The 16,712-nt window shown below is 36.2% G+C and overlaps 4 protein-coding genes across 8 annotated transcripts in view; 3 read left to right on the plus strand and 1 right to left on the minus strand.

The window, feature by feature from the left end:
- The first annotated feature begins 457 nt into the window (after positions 1-457).
- On the plus strand, positions 458-5,314 carry LOC128860850 (PHAF1 protein CG7083). 2 transcript variants are annotated; one of them, XM_054098613.1, is made up of 2 exons: positions 458-549; positions 2,734-5,314. In XM_054098613.1, exon 2 carries the CDS (start codon positions 2,998-3,000, stop codon positions 4,288-4,290), a length of 1,293 nt encoding a protein of 430 aa, XP_053954588.1. In that variant the 5' UTR covers positions 458-549; positions 2,734-2,997; the 3' UTR covers positions 4,291-5,314. The 2 variants fall into 2 exon arrangements, with proteins under 2 accessions (XP_053954588.1, XP_053954589.1); XM_054098614.1 differs by lacking the exon at positions 458-549 and adding an exon at positions 2,516-2,666.
- On the plus strand, positions 459-7,340 carry LOC128860848 (DNA primase small subunit). Of its 2 annotated transcripts, none has more exons than XM_054098611.1 (4): positions 459-549; positions 5,815-5,980; positions 6,052-6,208; positions 6,269-7,340. In XM_054098611.1, the coding sequence occupies exons 2-4, from the start codon at positions 5,848-5,850 to the stop codon at positions 7,287-7,289; spliced, it is 1,311 nt and encodes a 436-aa protein (XP_053954586.1). In that variant the 5' UTR covers positions 459-549; positions 5,815-5,847; the 3' UTR covers positions 7,290-7,340. The 2 variants fall into 2 exon arrangements, with proteins under 2 accessions (XP_053954586.1, XP_053954587.1); XM_054098612.1 differs by having other exon boundaries at positions 462-549; positions 5,832-5,980.
- Positions 7,341-7,774: 434 nt separating this feature from the next.
- LOC128860847 (heat shock 70 kDa protein 14) lies at positions 7,775-9,531 on the minus strand. The gene has a single exon (XM_054098610.1). The coding sequence runs from the start codon at positions 9,429-9,431 to the stop codon at positions 7,878-7,880; it is 1,554 nt and encodes a 517-aa protein (XP_053954585.1). The 5' UTR covers positions 9,432-9,531; the 3' UTR covers positions 7,775-7,877.
- An 828-nt stretch (positions 9,532-10,359) lies between these two features.
- The window catches only part of LOC128860851 (rab GTPase-activating protein 1-like), a 37,978-nt gene continuing 31,625 nt past the window's right edge, over positions 10,360-16,712 (plus strand). For 2 of the 3 annotated variants that reach the window (XM_054098618.1, XM_054098615.1), the window contains exons 1-7: positions 10,473-10,695; positions 10,829-11,543; positions 14,072-14,401; positions 14,843-15,026; positions 15,092-15,279; positions 15,338-16,476; positions 16,624-16,708. In XM_054098618.1, coding sequence (XP_053954593.1) covers positions 11,288-11,543; positions 14,072-14,401; positions 14,843-15,026; positions 15,092-15,279; positions 15,338-16,476; positions 16,624-16,708 — 2,182 coding nt within the window. In that variant the 5' untranslated portion in view covers positions 10,473-10,695; positions 10,829-11,287. The other variant, XM_054098616.1, reaches the window with a different exon arrangement.

The following is a 16,712-nucleotide window of genomic DNA, read 5'->3' on the forward strand; positions in this document are numbered from 1 at the left end:
TATCAGGAGTAGGACTGATGAGAGTAATTAGTTTGAAGCACCGATTTTTCGATACCTTCCGCACAAGACCGAACTTCATTCTGATTTATTTTACCTAGCGAAACGGTGCATATACTTGGACCAGTGGAATATATTATTGAGAAGATGCTAATAATAATTTTTTCTGTCTTTGTATTAACGCTTTTAATTATTATTCCAATAATTAGTTTCATCTGTCGTATATCTCAACGGATACAAATTTTATAAGTAATCGGTTTTTCCTCTTGCGCTATTCAATAAGTTCGAGCACCCCAAGAATGGTTGAATGCGTGAGAAGCAACACTGGCTAAGTAAATTTGTTTGCTTTACAAGTGGTTTGTGTTGGTCGTAAGTGATCACTAATAAGTGCGATTTAAATCAATAGACGATATAATTTTTTTATTGAACACGCCATCAAATTAATTTCATCTAGAAACCGGATACATATTCTATGCTCGTAAGGTCTTCCTTGTTGGGAGTAAAATATTTCCAGTTGTAGAGCAGAAGGCAGAAGCTGTCATCCCGCCAAAAGTACGTATGAAAGTGCTGCCACAGTTTTCAATATGTAGTTGAAAAGTATTTCTAATATCTCGCTTGCTGTATGTTTAAGTACAATTAAGGGCCATCAACTTTTCGTGTTGTGTTTGCTACGACAGAAACATTCAAATGATCACGAATGTGATATATATGTAGACATTTTCAAGACCACATGTTCATAAATAGTATGTCAAATATGTATGTACAAATCACGGTGTACAAAAGCTAAAGGTGACACTTTTCGGAAAATGCTACTTTAGTTTCCGCGATTTTTACAACCGGTTGACGTCATGAGTTGGAATAATGCAAAACAAACAAAAAGAAGATAAATTAATTGTAAATATCAAGGCGGATTGAATACCTAAGGTAGCGCCTTCCGAAAATTGTTACTTAATTTTGACAAGTCGGACCTCAGCTCCCTTTTCGATACAAACCAAACAGCACGAGGAGAATGTTTGTAAAAATTCAGTGTATGGCATGTTGACATTGTGATTTGTGAGATTTAAATTTAAAAAATTAATGAAAAAGACATTTTAAAATTAATGCGAAGTTGAGCGAAATATATATGATCACACCTGTAGTGTTACAGCAGTTGCCTTGCCCCATAGACAAAGGAGAATATCATCGCAGATGCTTTAATTTGTGCTTTCACAATTTAACAGTAAAGCATGCAATGTTTCGGTAAATGTTACGCGGGTATGGACATATTTTAAACAAAGTTGAAGTTACGGTTGAGGTTATTAAAATTTTTGGATTTTGAGGCATGTTGGAAATAATGTTTGTTGTTGTTATTGTTGTAGCAGTATAAACATTCCTCGCGCATATACAAGGAATGCTTCTGAAGTGACAGTCCTTGGCCGGATATAAATCCGGGTCGTTCCGGTTACGTAGAACCGACTGTCGTGGGAACGAAATAATGTTAGTGTGTGCATGGGCTTGCTAGAGGCAAAAAATGTAGCTTCAGTTATTTTGTGGGTGCAGAAGAGTACATATGGCATCAATCGTGCAAGCAGAGGATTCTAGAATATTTTTGACACCTGGAAAGAGCTCTTAGAGCTTTCGATGGTCAAAAATTATAAACATAAAAACAAATTAAAAAAGAGGCTTTTGAAAGAAATATACCCAAAAAATTTTTTAGTTCCGCAGGTGATGACAGTTTCAGTTCCTTTAGTAAATTAATATGCGAATATTCATCACTTTGTAAGTAAAAATCTTGAGATCATATTTTCTTTTCTATCGGTTCAATATATTTCACCTCCAAACATTTTACAACAATTGATATTTGATGAATTTTTTACATATATATATAGTACAACCTTATAGTTCGGTAATAAGTGGTATTTGAAAACAATATTGTGGCAGCTATCAACAATGTTTGTAACATTGGTTTGAAATAATTATCCTCGTGTGTGCCGTACTTAACAGGCAGCACTTCGCTGTTTTAGTTTGTTTGATTTAGAAATCAAAATCACTGAATATTCGCAAACAAGTAGCTTGTAAACAAAGGTTTCTTTATTTACTATACTGGCGTCATCGGTTATCAAAACAGCGAAAAATAAAGTAACGGTTTTTGAACATTTTGTATTCTATACACAGTGATCATATATCGTGCATTACCAATTCAGTATTTTTAGGAATCGAGTAATCAGTTCATAACACACAACTCGAGCTCCGACCTTTAAGGAATCTAAAACAAAAGAAATTTTCGAAAGCTAAAATTCTAGTCAGATCTTAAAATATCAGATGTTAAAACTCGATGTTCAAAAAAACCGAATTTTGAAGAAAAATTTGTTTGGCTGTATTCCTATCATTATAAAGTTTAAATAAACTTGATTTGATACTAAATAAGCACATATGTTTTTGTATGTGTATTTTTCTTTTTTTCGTTATGCTCTTAAATCATTTGATAGAATGCAACCATGGTTTTTCATTTTCTGCTCAGCTGTTGTCTTTGTTTTCACTTTAATCAGAAAATTTTTTGCTGGGTGCTTTGTGTGGATTTGTGTGTATTACGTCGAATCGAGAAACTGAATTTATTTTTACTTTTATTTACCTTGATTCAAAGTGTTTTATTTTTATATTCAAACAAATTTACTGATAACAATATACGAGTAAGATGTGAACATTTGACTTTTATTTGTATCGAATGGATTCTTTAAAATTTATTTTGCGTTTCAGTTTGCAACGAGAGATATTACTAACTATACACAAACGCACAAAAGTAGCAAAAAAAGGTGGATTAAAGAAGCGAAGTTCAGGGGCAAACGAGTCTCTTTTGGACACAAAGCAAAGGAGAAACGTTTAGGCGTGCCTGTGTTAAGGATTATACAAAATACTAATCAGTCCAAAATTTCCAACAGTGTTCACCTCAGTTGGCAAAATAAGGAAATTAGACATCAATAAAGTGTTCACTAGTTGAAATTTAACACCTGCAGTCGTACCATGTTGGATTTAGAAATCGTGCCAGAGTTGTCGCTTGGTTGTGATGCTTGGGAATTTGTCTTAGGCATGCACTTTTCGCAAGCCATAGCGATCATTCAATCACAGGTGGGAATCATAAAGGGCGTGCAAGTACTTTATTCAGATACGAATCCATTGGGTGTGGATATCATAATTAACTTGCCACAAGATGGTGTTCGCTTGATTTTTGATCCAGTTGTTCAACGTTTAAAAACTATTGAAGTATTCCACATGAAGTTGGTAAAACTGAAGTACGGTGGAGTTCATTTTAATTCTCCCGAGGTGCTGCCTTCCATTGAACAAATTGAGCATTCCTTTGGGGCTACCCATCCAGGAGTATATGATGCTGCGAAACAACTATTTGCTTTGCACTTTCGTGGTTTAAGCTTCTTCTTCCCAGTGGATAGCAAATTACAAGAAGGTTACGCACATGGTTTGGGATCACTGATCTTTTTAAGTGGCGCATCGCCTGTTGTGTCTAAGATGTCATTGTATGCCGGTAGTAATGTTTCTGACACACGTGCTCCCCCGCTTCCATTGTCTTGTTACCATCGTCAAATCTATCTAGATTCTGCAACTGTTTTGCGTTCCGCAAACGGTTACACCAAGGGCCTAAAACTGAAGCTCTTCACTGAGGGTCCAAGTCGTGCTATGGAACAACGGCGTCAATGCTTCACAAGAGAAGTGCTCTTCGGTGACAGCTGTCAGGATGTAGCTATGAAGCTTGGTGCACCTAACCGAATATTTTTTAAGAGCGAAGATAAAATGAAAATACATTCATCGAGAGTAAATCGTCAGGCACAGAGTAAACGCAGTGATACATTTTTTAATTTTTTCACACTTGGAATAGATGTATTGTTCGATGCTCGAACACATACTTGCAAAAAATTCGTTCTGCACACAAATTATCCGGGACATTTCAATTTCAATATGTACCATCGTTGTGAATTCAAGTTCAATATGAATTTTGAATATGGAAATTGCGATCGAGGCATAACCGACGACATTGAAGTTAATGCATATGCTAAGTGGGACGAGATTAGTGCCGTAGTGCCATCAGCTCGTCCGGTGGTGCTTCATCGCGCCAGCTCAACAAACACTGCCAATCCTTTCGGTGCAACCTTCTGCTACGGTTATCAGGATATTATATTCGAGGTAATGACGAACAACCATATCGCCTCTGTCACATTGTATAGTACGATTCCACCGGCGAAGCAAATCGAGCAGTCTTACCAGCAGCACAAAATGCAAGACATACGTTTAACAGTTGCGTGAGAAAACTCAAGTACAAGTGGACCGCAGTCTTGGACTTATTCGCAGCGATTCAAAGTTATACAGAATCGTAAATAATTTTATTTAAAAGCATATTGTAATAGAAAGATATAAGCCAACAGATATTAGATGCTTATATTTGTAAAACAAGTGGTCACTCAACTTTATATAGCAAATGTTACTTTATAATATACTACCTAAATTCTTACACACATACATATTAAAGCGGCATTGGGGCAAGAGGAAAATACCAACAGGAAAATATATACATACATATGTATGTATATATGGAAGGCCAAAATTGAATATTTTTAAATAAAGTTTCTTTATACTTAGTTTAGTACAATTAAATCTTATAATATTCTCATTACATGATCGATTACTTTTTAAAGAATGGCTTGCTTCCTTTTGTCTTAGTGCTGTCTAATAATGCTGGTTACACGACTGTGGTCCGCGAAACAAGCGGCTATGCATATACACATAATATAAATTTGATTTCCCGTTCAATTATGTATGAACAGTTTTATTTTATATTGAACGCTTATCGGCTAAAATCTATCAAAAGTTTGAAGACATTGACTATATGTTAATAAAATATACTTAGGACATAAGTAAATGTTTACATAACAATAATAAAGTTTAATTAAATCACCGTTTGGAAATATAGTACATAAGTTTACATACAAACATACGTATAATAGTGTATCTTAACTTACGTAAATGTACACAGCATTTTGACATGTGAAATACTTCGTATGACTAAATATTGCTGCTTGGCTGATTAGTCACTGAAGAGACCACTTAGGGGTGTTTACGTTTTATTAAATAAATAATAAATTGAGTTTCTAAAGTTTCTACTTTATTATATTAATTGTACTTGCACATTTTTATCCCGTTAGATAAAAAGATATAAAGTAAAAAAAAGTAAAAAATTTATTGAAAAAATAATAAAAAATTATATCTATTAAAGTAAGAAAAAAATTAATAAAAAGCAAAATAAAATAATAAATAACGATAACAGCTACAATTTCTGTTTTTCTTAAATCAATTTTTAAGTTCATATCCAATTAACCTCTTCTGGTAAAATGACGAGTCTAGCTCGTCATTGGTTTTTCATGCCATATCGCACAATGACGAGCTACATTCGTCATGCATACTGTTGAATATGATAATTAATTTAGTTTAAAATTTTTAGTGTACCGAATTTGGCAACACCTTTTTTACTTGTGGAAATACCACAGATCCCTATTACATATTGTTTACCGTTAAAATTTCTTGGTACAAGTCACGGGCGAATTGTTGATAGTCTGTAAGATTTCAGTCTTAAAAAGTGTATGTTAATAAAATAGTTATTTTATGCACTTTTTTCCATTATTAAAGCATACCGGAAGGGGTTAATGAATTGACACATTTATCATAATTCGTCATAAATGAATTTCACTTAACAATGACTCAAATTTAATTCATATAATTTAGCTCATAATTTAAATAAATATTTTTAAATTAACTCGTATTAAAACATTTCAGCGCTTATTTATATATAGAAAATAATAATTTAAAATGTCCGAACAAACAACGTCAGATGAGAAGACTTCCAAGTACGATCCCAGTATACTTCCGGACATGCTGCCTGTCTACTACAAACGTTTGTTTCCACATAAACCCTTTTATCGTTGGTTGTCTTATGGACTTTGTAAGTTATCAATGTAAATTTCCACTTGCATATGACATAAATTATCAAATTGTTTCACAATTTCTATTTAGCTGAAGGCGGTATCTTTGCTAACCGCGAGTTTTCATACACTCTTCATGATGATATCTATGTTCGATATCGTTGCTACGACACCCAAAATGAGTTGGAAAACGACATCTGCACGACATGCCCGCATAAGATCGACATTGGTGCTGTTATGAATACCAAGTAAATTTCATTAATATAATTTTAAGTGGATATAATAATTGATTAATTTAAAATTTCAAGACCAAAAAACTTTCGAATTACATCAACGGCAATGCAGCCGGTACAGCGCGAGCTGGTTTTCGATATTGACATGGATGATTACAATGAAGTGCGCACCTGTTGTACCGGCTCAACAGTATGTTTGAAATGCTGGAAGTTCATGGCTTTGGCCGCACGTCTTCTTGATGCTGCGCTACGCGAAGACTTTGGTTTCGAACATATACTGTGGGTCTTTTCTGGTCGTCGTGGTGTGCATGGCTGGGTATGTGATTATGACGCACGCCATTTGGATTCCAGAGGTCGTTCGGCAGTTGCTGAATATTTGCAGATTTCTACAAACGTGACAGTTAATGGTGTGATTGTAGCTCGCGTACAAATCGGCGAACGAATGCATCATAGTGTCCGACGCGCGCTCAAGTTTGTGGAGCCACTTTTCAACGAAATTGTATTAGAAGATCAGAATTTATTTGGTGATGCTAAAGGTGTTGCTAAATTGTTGTCAATGATTCCGGAAGAGTCGGCGCGTAAGGATGTGGAGGCTTATTTGAATAAAACAAATGAAGATGGTGCACACTCACGTGTAATATGGGCATCGTTCGTGCGCTATGCTAATTCGATGCGAACTGGTGCTGTTAGTGCCTGGACACGGAAACTAAAAAATATTGTTGAAGAGATTCAGTTGGGTATACTTTACCCGCGTTTGGATATTAATGTTACAAAAGGCATGAACCATTTGCTGAAATCCCCCTTTTGTATTCATCCAGGCACTGGGAAAGTTTGTGTGCCGTTCAATTGTAATGCGGCTGCGAAATTCGACCCGACCACAGTACCAAACATTTCACAATTGTTGCAAGAGATTAATGCTTTTGACGATAAATCAAAAAGTCTAAATAATGGTCCCGAAGATAAGAGCCGAATTAAAGATTATAAAAAGACAGGCATGTTTAAAGGTGTAGTGGTATTTGAAGAGTTCTTGCGTAAATTGGAAAGTAGTTTAAAAGCAAAAGCAATAGATGTAAGTGACCAAACAATGGAGTTTTAATCGTCATTCCTAATAATTTGTTTAAAATAAAATATATCTCTAAAAAAAGTAGTTTTTGCAAATTTTTCTCACGCTTCTTGGATACATTAAATAACAAAAACATGTTTTCCAATATGCATATACATACAAATTAGCGCGTACAATTCTTTGTTAGATGTTTGGACCAGCTCCTACAGTTTGTGGTGTGTGTCTTCCTGTTGTTTCGCAATTTTTTTACGAGAAGCTTTTGCATTGTCTGGTGGGGCAACCGCTGTTAGATAGACCTTTTCTACCACAATGGGATTGCAAACTGGGTCCTACCAAATGGTAGTCACGCACAAACCCGCTAGGCTACGGCGCTTCCAATATTTGCACATATTTACGGCAAATATTATTTAATAGGGACGACCTATGTTATTGTTTATTGTTGCCCTTTATAAAATACCATCTTTAACACAATTCTCAACGCAAGTACTTCTTTAAAAATAACAACACATTTTCGTTTAAATAGAATGTTATAATTTAATATAATAACACATTAACGGTGATAAAGAAATATTAACTACGCAAGTTTTTATAAGTGTAATTTCTAAAAAGTGTTGAAATATTTTAAAGTACCCGTATTCGCAATCTCGGTTTTCTGAAGGCTTCAGCGCCGACTTGTTTGCAATCGATGTCTGCTTCAATACGGTAAGTGCCATTATCTGCGGATGTGGTACCTTCCAAAAGAACTTCATTTACTTCTCCACCTGCTCGTACTCGGATGATGCCGCCATCCTCTGATCCTTCAGCTTGTTTCAGTTCTATTTGTACTTTTCGCGGCAGCGAAGTCCCCTTGCCAAGTAGTATTTGTGCATTTGTTTCATCATTGCCGTGCCAAATCAACAGGTCCTCTTCTACATATACTCGTTCTTCTGTTGCAAGCAAGTCTTGTTCTAGTGGTGCATGAAGAAAAGTTGCTTGGCGTGCACAACCTATAGCAACTACCTCATCAGCGGAAATTGCTGAATGCAATTGCGCGTTAGGGAAACGTGCTGCAATGACTGATTGCAATTTTGGTATTCCCATCGTTGCTCCCAGTAACACAATTGAGTTGATACCCTTTACTTGGCTGTGTTTAGCTGTCGAACGTTCAAGGCAATCATTTAATGTTTGCATAAAATTGCTAATCACCGGCTGAATAAGGCTTTCAAATCGGGCACGAGACATTTGAGCATTGAAGTCAACACCGTCCATAAGTGAATCAATATATATTTGTGTCGAGGGAAGAGTTGTCAATATGTGTTTGCAGTTTGTAGCCGCATTCCGAATCTTTGCTAAAGATCGTCGACTTTCGTGTGGATCCAATTTATATTTCCGCTTGAATTCTTCGCAAATGAATTGAACTAGCGCATCACTGAAATGCTGGCCGCCGATTGGAAAAGGTCCATAAGCATCTAATTGAGTGTAAAGGCCATCTCTCACTGCATACAAAGCAAAATGGCTATTCAAGCCACCACATTTAATAGTTAGCACATATTGCGTTTCGTCTCCAATGTTGGATTTTGAACTGACTTCGGATGCATCTTGTTCGCCTATACCGTAGGCGAGGATTGCAGCGGTTTGTTCCGTAATAATCTGCGCCACATGAAATCCAGCCTCTTCGGCAGCACGAGCCAATTCTGGCCAAGCAGTTCGAGGGTAATAGCATGGTATTGAAATTACAACAATCGGGTCTTTTTCCGCTACATTATGGTATTGACGCGCTAATTCCAGTTCTGCACGAAAAAGTGCCACTTGTACTTCAAAAGGGGTCAACTCACGTACATCCTCCTTTAGTTCATCGCTCTTCTCATCCTGTATTTGACATTTTAGATGGAAAGTATGGCTGAGCGTATCATATTCACATGGAAGTTCACTAACAGCTGTGGAAAGTCTATCTGGATCTAACTCCTGCGGCATTAGCAGCTGAAAACTATTTGCAACTGCTTGTTTAGGCCTTGTGGCCATTTTTTGTTTGGCCGTCAATCCGCACTCGATTTCTTCCTGGCCACTCCAAAGGAGGCATGCTTGCGAGTTGCGATCACCTTGTTTGTTCGCAATGACTTCTGGTTTGCCATCCGCTTTCACATGTGCAATACATAAGGTGCTGTTGCCAATTTTAATACCGAACCTTGGCCACATTTTTCTTCACGAATCAGAGGATGTTAGTAAATTTAGTTCAATAAATTTGTAAAGTTCTATGCCAAAAGGGCGCGTGTTCTCAAAAACCATTATACAAATGTCAAAAAGATTGGGAGTTGCCTGAGTTCATTCGGATTAGTGCATGGTAAAAATATATAAAGGCTAGCGCAACCAGTCGCGGTACGGTACGAGACGGTATAGTTCCATACGGTATGCGGTATTAAACACCATTCCGTAAGGATGTAGGGAATACATGATATTTATTTTTGTTGAATATAAAAAATTAAAAAATTGTGTTTACGAGTTACTTAGTTGTGTGAAAAATGAGATTTTTAAATAAACAAAATAAAAAAGAAGTACCGCGTATCAAATTGTGATAGCAAGCAATATAAACCTCCAAATACCGTGTTTTTGCTTTTTCTGCAATGATACCGTTATAATAAAGTGGGCAAAGATCTGCCGTTAAAACTTAAGTTTGATACTGCAGCGTGCACAGTTGACTACGTGGCTTAAGTTGATATATCGTAAGTATAGCTACCATTTAGAACTAGAGTTATACCACTTATTCCTGGTGAATTCAGAGGCGAGGCCAACATCAGACCGATACCGAGTGCTTCGTGCTGTACCTCACTATAGTGCAACGCGCCTGTTTGAGTTCCTTTTTGTATATCGTTGCCGAATCAATCAAGCACACAAATTATTTCGATTGCCTCAAATTAAACGGTAGGCCAATTCTTGCCAGGCGATTTTTAAGCGATTATTGCCTGTAAAAAATTGTACCAAGTAAATGCATCTTAATAAAAGGACATCACATACATAAATTTCAAATTAAAAAAAATTATATTAATCTATATATTATACACTATATAAATTGACGTTTACGATATCATTACATATACAAAGGAATAGATTTATTATATGAATCAAATATTCCGGATGGCAGCTCAGAACTGTTAGGAAGAAAACAAAATGGATTAAAATGAAAGTGGCTTCAAAAGCAATAGTTTGGATTTTCACACAAGTTACAAAGAAGAGGTATAGAACGATATAAAATTGTTGTTCATTAACATTAAAACTATAAAAGTTGTGAAAATCATTACCAAAACAAAGATATCAAAAGACAAACTTAAGTTAAATTATAACAAAGTCACCTTTTGTAAAAAAATCATAACAAAATATTATTTTGCACAATTGCGTGTGGTCGAAATTCGATAAATTCCTGGTCCATTAGTACAGGAGCGGGCGCACCACCCACCCAAATATTGTAATTTACCTACATACTTCGTATTGGCTGCCATCGCAGCTGCAACTGCGATTTCGATTCGTCATCATCGATCAGTTCGAAAAAAACGAGTAAATCTCAATACTTTTAATTGGTTTTAATTTTTCATTTTCAGTCAAACATCAACTAGCCTCACTTGAATAAGTTGAAAACAACGCTTGAGCAAAGTAAACAGCAACAAATTGGCGTTAGAAAATGTAAAAGAAAGCGAAATAGGAATCGACAAAATCATGGAAAATCAGCTAAGTATTGCAACGTAGTTTCCATTTTCATTGTACTTCGATCTAAATACATTTGGTATTGTTCAAAACGTAACGCCGCCGTCCCTTATAATACGCACTTACATATCTACCTGGAGTAGCATACTTGCATACATACCTAATGTATGTATGACCTCTTGCACATCGCTTACATTTACCTATTTCCAAGTCTACAAACGAGTACAAACAAATAATATTGCTCGACCCAACATTTATAGGAATAAAAACACCCTAAAACGCACGTTGATAGAAGTATTGTGAGATAATAGTTGAACATATTAACCGGCGCAAATATATGTATCTACTATCAAGTCATGGATGATAACCTTAGTAGGAAATCTTCTGAATCCTCATTAACTACGAGTGGAGAGTACGAAATTGTTTCTGATATCAACATAACAACACCAATTGAAGAGCAAATGTCGGGTACTGGCCCCCATTTTGTTACATCGATGAGCAGTAAGTCGCCAACGCTAAACTTGGCCAATAATCGCAACATTACTGATTTGCAGCACGCAATGACAGACGCTTTGCGTGAAATAGATTTAAACTCTGAAATGCCTTCAACTGGTAAGAAAAGATCCTATAATTTACTCGTATAATTTTCAATTTATAAATGTAGATTTAGGTATACATGAATATCAACGTTGCAATCGAGACCGTTCTGATAATGCATTAAGTATACTCGTATATATGAAAAAATAATAAGTTGATAGCAAATTGCGAGAAAGTAGTAGGGCCCACATATCACAATAAGCATTTGACTCTACACAGAAATATATCGCTGAAAAGAGATTTGGAGATACTATTTTATAGTAAAAATATATAGGATTCCAATATTTAATATCCTCAAGGGTTGTTCGTCAAGAATCATCTCCATTTACGTGCGACGCCTGCTAACGTCACCAACAGAGCTTGGGTTGGTCAGACACGTTAATACTCCATCTAGACATCTAAATGAAGAACATGTTTGCGTTACTATCATTTATTTGCTTCACTTTCGAAGCCCATTGTAAGCATGAAATATCGAAAGATAGCAAATTTTTTTTATAATGGTCGCCTTTCAGCAGGTAATGTACGCCTCAGAGGTGCCATGAAAAAGCTTCTCTTAAAAACCCTTTGCCCCTCTATTTGTGACACAACATCATACGCACACAAAAAATTCGAGCAGAAGTTCGGCCATATATATATATATAATATATATATATATATAGTATATGGTTTGCACCCGTTTTATGTTCAATTTTTAGCTTCTGGGCGATGCAACGACTACTAACATGTCGATCAACTACGATTATTTCTATGATTTTAACGACATTTTGTTTAACATCAAAAATGCCTGATGCGTGATGAATCGACGAAACTAAAATTACACCTAATTAGCTATTACAGTATCAGCACCATAAACATCATTCACAACTTCAGCGGCCTGGCTTGTATTTTCACCTTTATCAAAGAAAAACTGTACTGTTAAATGTATTGAATGGCAGAAATACACACTGTGGTTTGCTATTGTCTGCTGAGAGGCGACCACTATTAGAAAAAACTTTTTTTTTTTATGATTTTGGTGTTTCATGTACAGAGATTCGAACCTACACACTTCCGAATGGCAGTCACCCACTGATCCATTTGGCTACGGCGGTCACTATAGTATATATTTATGTATAATAATAAATAAATATTTAATGAATACAGAGTTCGTCGTGGCTTTCTTAATTAAATGTTTGTTCAATTCCACTTTTTCTTACTTCCACCAATTTTTAAAACTTACTCGATTCTTTTGTCTTGATTCTCTGTTGACCGGAGGTAGAAATCGCTTTGTAAACTAAAACAGTGTACAGTATGTCAAGAATGAGTTTTTACATTGAAAATAAATTAAATTTTTTTATTTCAATTATTTTTATTTAATATATTTATCTTTGACTTCTTTTTTTACCGATTCATATTTATTCACAGCATTTAAAGGGCGGCCGCCATAGCCGAATGGGTTGGTGCGTGACTACCATTAGGAATTCACAGAGAGAACCTACGTTCGAATCTCGGTTAAACACCAAAATTAAGTAAAACATTTTTCTAATAGCGGTCGCCCCTCGGCAGGCAATGGCAAACCTCCGAGTGTGTTTCTGCCATGAAAAAGTTCCTCATAAAAATATATGTCGTTCGGAGTCGGCTCAAAACTGTAGGTCCCTCCATTTGTGGAACAACATCAAGACAAATAGGAGGAGGAGCTCGGCCAAACACCCAAAAAGGGTGTACGCGCCAATTATATAAATATATATATAGTTACCACACTCCTCGTTAAGCTCCTTTGCAAGTGTTCTGAAGGAAATTCTCGGATTTTGATCCCATTTTCGGATCATCAAGCATTTTGCATGTCCAGTAATTTTAGTTTTAGGCACACTTGCATGCATTTGCTTAATCTACCCTCTTTTCCGCTCGATTTATAATATTATAAGCTGTCTGACGTGATAGCGAAAACATATCAGACAATTCTTGAACACTTTTACCCAAGTGGTATTTATTACATAATAATTGCGTAATATCAAAGGATAATCTTTTGTCGAGAAGTCCGAAAGTCCCAATAAAGCGAAAAAAAATAAAACGAAAGCATCAAGTGATTACTGCAAAGCAGAGATAATGGCAAATCAAAGTTAATCGCGCAATTCATTCTAAATAAATTGGCAGCCAGTGCTTACTACTTACGTGTGACAGTTATTTATAATTGTAACTCTTGTAAAAATAAATAAATAAATAATAAATTGAAAAAGCAAAATGTAAAAACAGTTCATTGTGTCAAAATAGTATCTTATTTGTTTTTGTTGTTTTCCAAAGTATTTGAAAAAGATAAATAAAGAAAGTGCTATTGAAGTCGAAAAAATTGAATTTATTTTCTATGTCTAAACTCATTCTTGACATACTGTACATAATATTTCAAAAAAAAAAAACGAAAAACAAATAAAAACTGCCGCTGACAAAACAGCTGCTGTTTTATAGCAAAACTAGAATTGACGATAACAACGCCTCTCATATCTTCACAAATAATGAGAATTATACCACATTGTATTAACACTTTCACAAAGAGTGCACTTCTATTTCAGCACCCAAGGCGGTTACGTTGAGTAAACAAAAATCTTTGACATTACCACTGGCCGGTACTTCGAGCCCGGCATTGCTGGTTCCAGAAAACGAATATGAACAGCAACAGTTAGTTCCCTTGAAGACCGCGATGAAATCACAATCACTAAACCGTCATCACACAGATTACGCTATAACACCAAAAAGTGATGACGCGTCAACTTCGGAACATAATCGTGTTGGTCAATCGGTATTTTATGATTGCATAGATGCAAGTCCAGGGGGCGTTGGCGGTGGCGTTGAAGAAAAACAAGATCTCATGAAGCCGGAGAAGAATGATACCGATGAAGAAGGTGAGCCATTTTCACATTTATTTTCAGTTTATAACGTATTTTCATATTGTGTTTGTATTGTAAGAATATCTTTTACAAATACAGGGTGACCCACATAGTGTTTTCTTTTAATCAAATGTTATTTTGACAATGACAGCTCTTCCGGTGGAAACTTTGACAGCAAGTCAGTATCATATCTCCACTGAAAGAAAACGTTGAGAAATATTACAAACTTATTTTAAAAATCTTATGTTGTGGAGAAGAAAAAAGAAAACAAAAGCAGCCTCATGAATGACATCATGCTTCATAAATAATGGATAAACATAAACCATTAACTTAGGGAATGAAATTTATTGTTTGAAATTTTTTTAAATTCAAAAATAAACCACTATAAGGGACACCCTGTATATGTTTTACATATATATGTATGTGTATTGCATGTATGATACCTTCATCCATTAGTTTCAGAGATCGATCAAGGATGCACTATATTTTCCGGTGTCACATATCTAGGAGCCGCAAATATAAATGCGCCCAAATCAGAAATCGATATATACCGCATAATGAATGAACTGAACAGTAACTCAGACTCTGTAGGACTTAAAATTTCAGTTAGCATACCGAACTGTTCGGATGGGCTTGTCGTGTAAGCAATTTGAACTATTTGTTAAAAAATATTTCCATATATTTATATAAAATTAACTTATGTAGTCTTCATGATGGTGATACCGGCTCCATTATCGCCACCTACGAGATACAAAGCATTATTTTGTACTTCCGTGGTCCAGTAGAATCGCCCGAAAATGGTTGTTTTGCCTTTACTTGGCTACATGGCGATTCGCTGTTCCAATGCCATGTTTTCCGTTGCCATATCCCGGAAGCGGTTAACCAAGTTAGCGGTGAGTTACAAGTTATTCATTTAAAAACATCTCTTATATTAAATTTTCTCTTCTATAGCTTGTTTTCAGAAAGCGTTCCGCACATATCCGCCAAGTATGACGTGCAGCTTGACTTCAGCTGTCGATAGCAATATGTTGAACTCGATAACATCCGATGTGAGTGGAAATCCACTTAATACTGCGGGTTATGAATTTATTGTGTCTTTGGAAATTCGTGAAAAAGTTGCTAAAAATTCATTTTCGGCAGTGCCTCGCGATCGCAATTACTTTAAATTGCGGGCAAACACTGACAAGGAAGTGATTATTACCGTTAAGCAAACCTCTTCGACTATACTTCAACCGTTGTTTATAGAACGTTGTTTTGGTGTACTTCTGAGTCCTGGCAAGTTGGTTCGCCAGGGCGATATGCAACTTATTGATATGGTTAGCATGAGCTACCATTTGCCCACTACCACTGCGGCCGGTAGTCATGCTAATGGAGGCACATTGGGTAGTGCTTCAGGAGATATTATCAGTGGCGCAGCTACAATGCCACTTTGTCTTAACCCATATGTAATACGTGCGGAATGGAAGGCCAATGAAACCGCATTCGAGCAGCTGAACGTTGAGGCCTCTAAAACTTTTCTAACTGTAGCAGTGGATATAGTGGTACGTGGCATACGCGATCCGGTACGTTTTGTTATTGAGACACCCGTCGTAATACAGTCGGCAAGTGAGATACGTATAATGGACCACTTTATATCGAAGCGGCCAATGACGTTGCGTTTCTATCTACAATTGGAGCGCACCAATGACGAATTCAGTTGGAAGGTCAGCTCAATTGATCCATCAGAAGAGATTACTGAACCTCAGTCGCAATCGTCACTATTGAAATTTGGAATGAACAATTTGTCACGTATTGTACGTTCTTCATCGATTGTATCGATTGAGGACGATTGCCCCACTGACTACAGTTCCGATGGTGATGAACCGTTGCTAAGTGGTACAGGTGAGGTTTCCAAAGATTGCTCACAGGATAAATTAGATGAATGGGATCCAATACTAAAGGAATGGGATGGCGAAAAACGGCCAAAGAATTTAGCCCCCCTAGTACGTTTGGGCATACCAGAGGCATTGCGCGAGAAAGTATGGCAGAAGCTGGCAAATGTTGAGAGCAAAACCGAAATGCTTGACATGTATAAGATTTTAATTACCAAAGTAAGTAGCTGAATGCGCAGTCATTTGCTGCAAGAATATCATAACTTAAAAAAGTCTTGCTAAATATTCTAACATTCATATGCTCCATAAGGGATGTCATAAGTTTACAAGAATCTCTTTGAAATACCGATGCAAATATCTTTGTAGGAAACCAAGTGCGAAACTGTAATACAACGGGACATACACAGAACTTTTCCGGCTCATAAGTGTTTCAAGGAAAGCGGTGGTTCAGGTGA

Source organism: Anastrepha ludens, chromosome 4, assembly GCF_028408465.1.
Source record: "Anastrepha ludens isolate Willacy chromosome 4, idAnaLude1.1, whole genome shotgun sequence".
Lineage (NCBI taxonomy): Eukaryota > Metazoa > Arthropoda > Insecta > Diptera > Tephritidae > Anastrepha > Anastrepha ludens.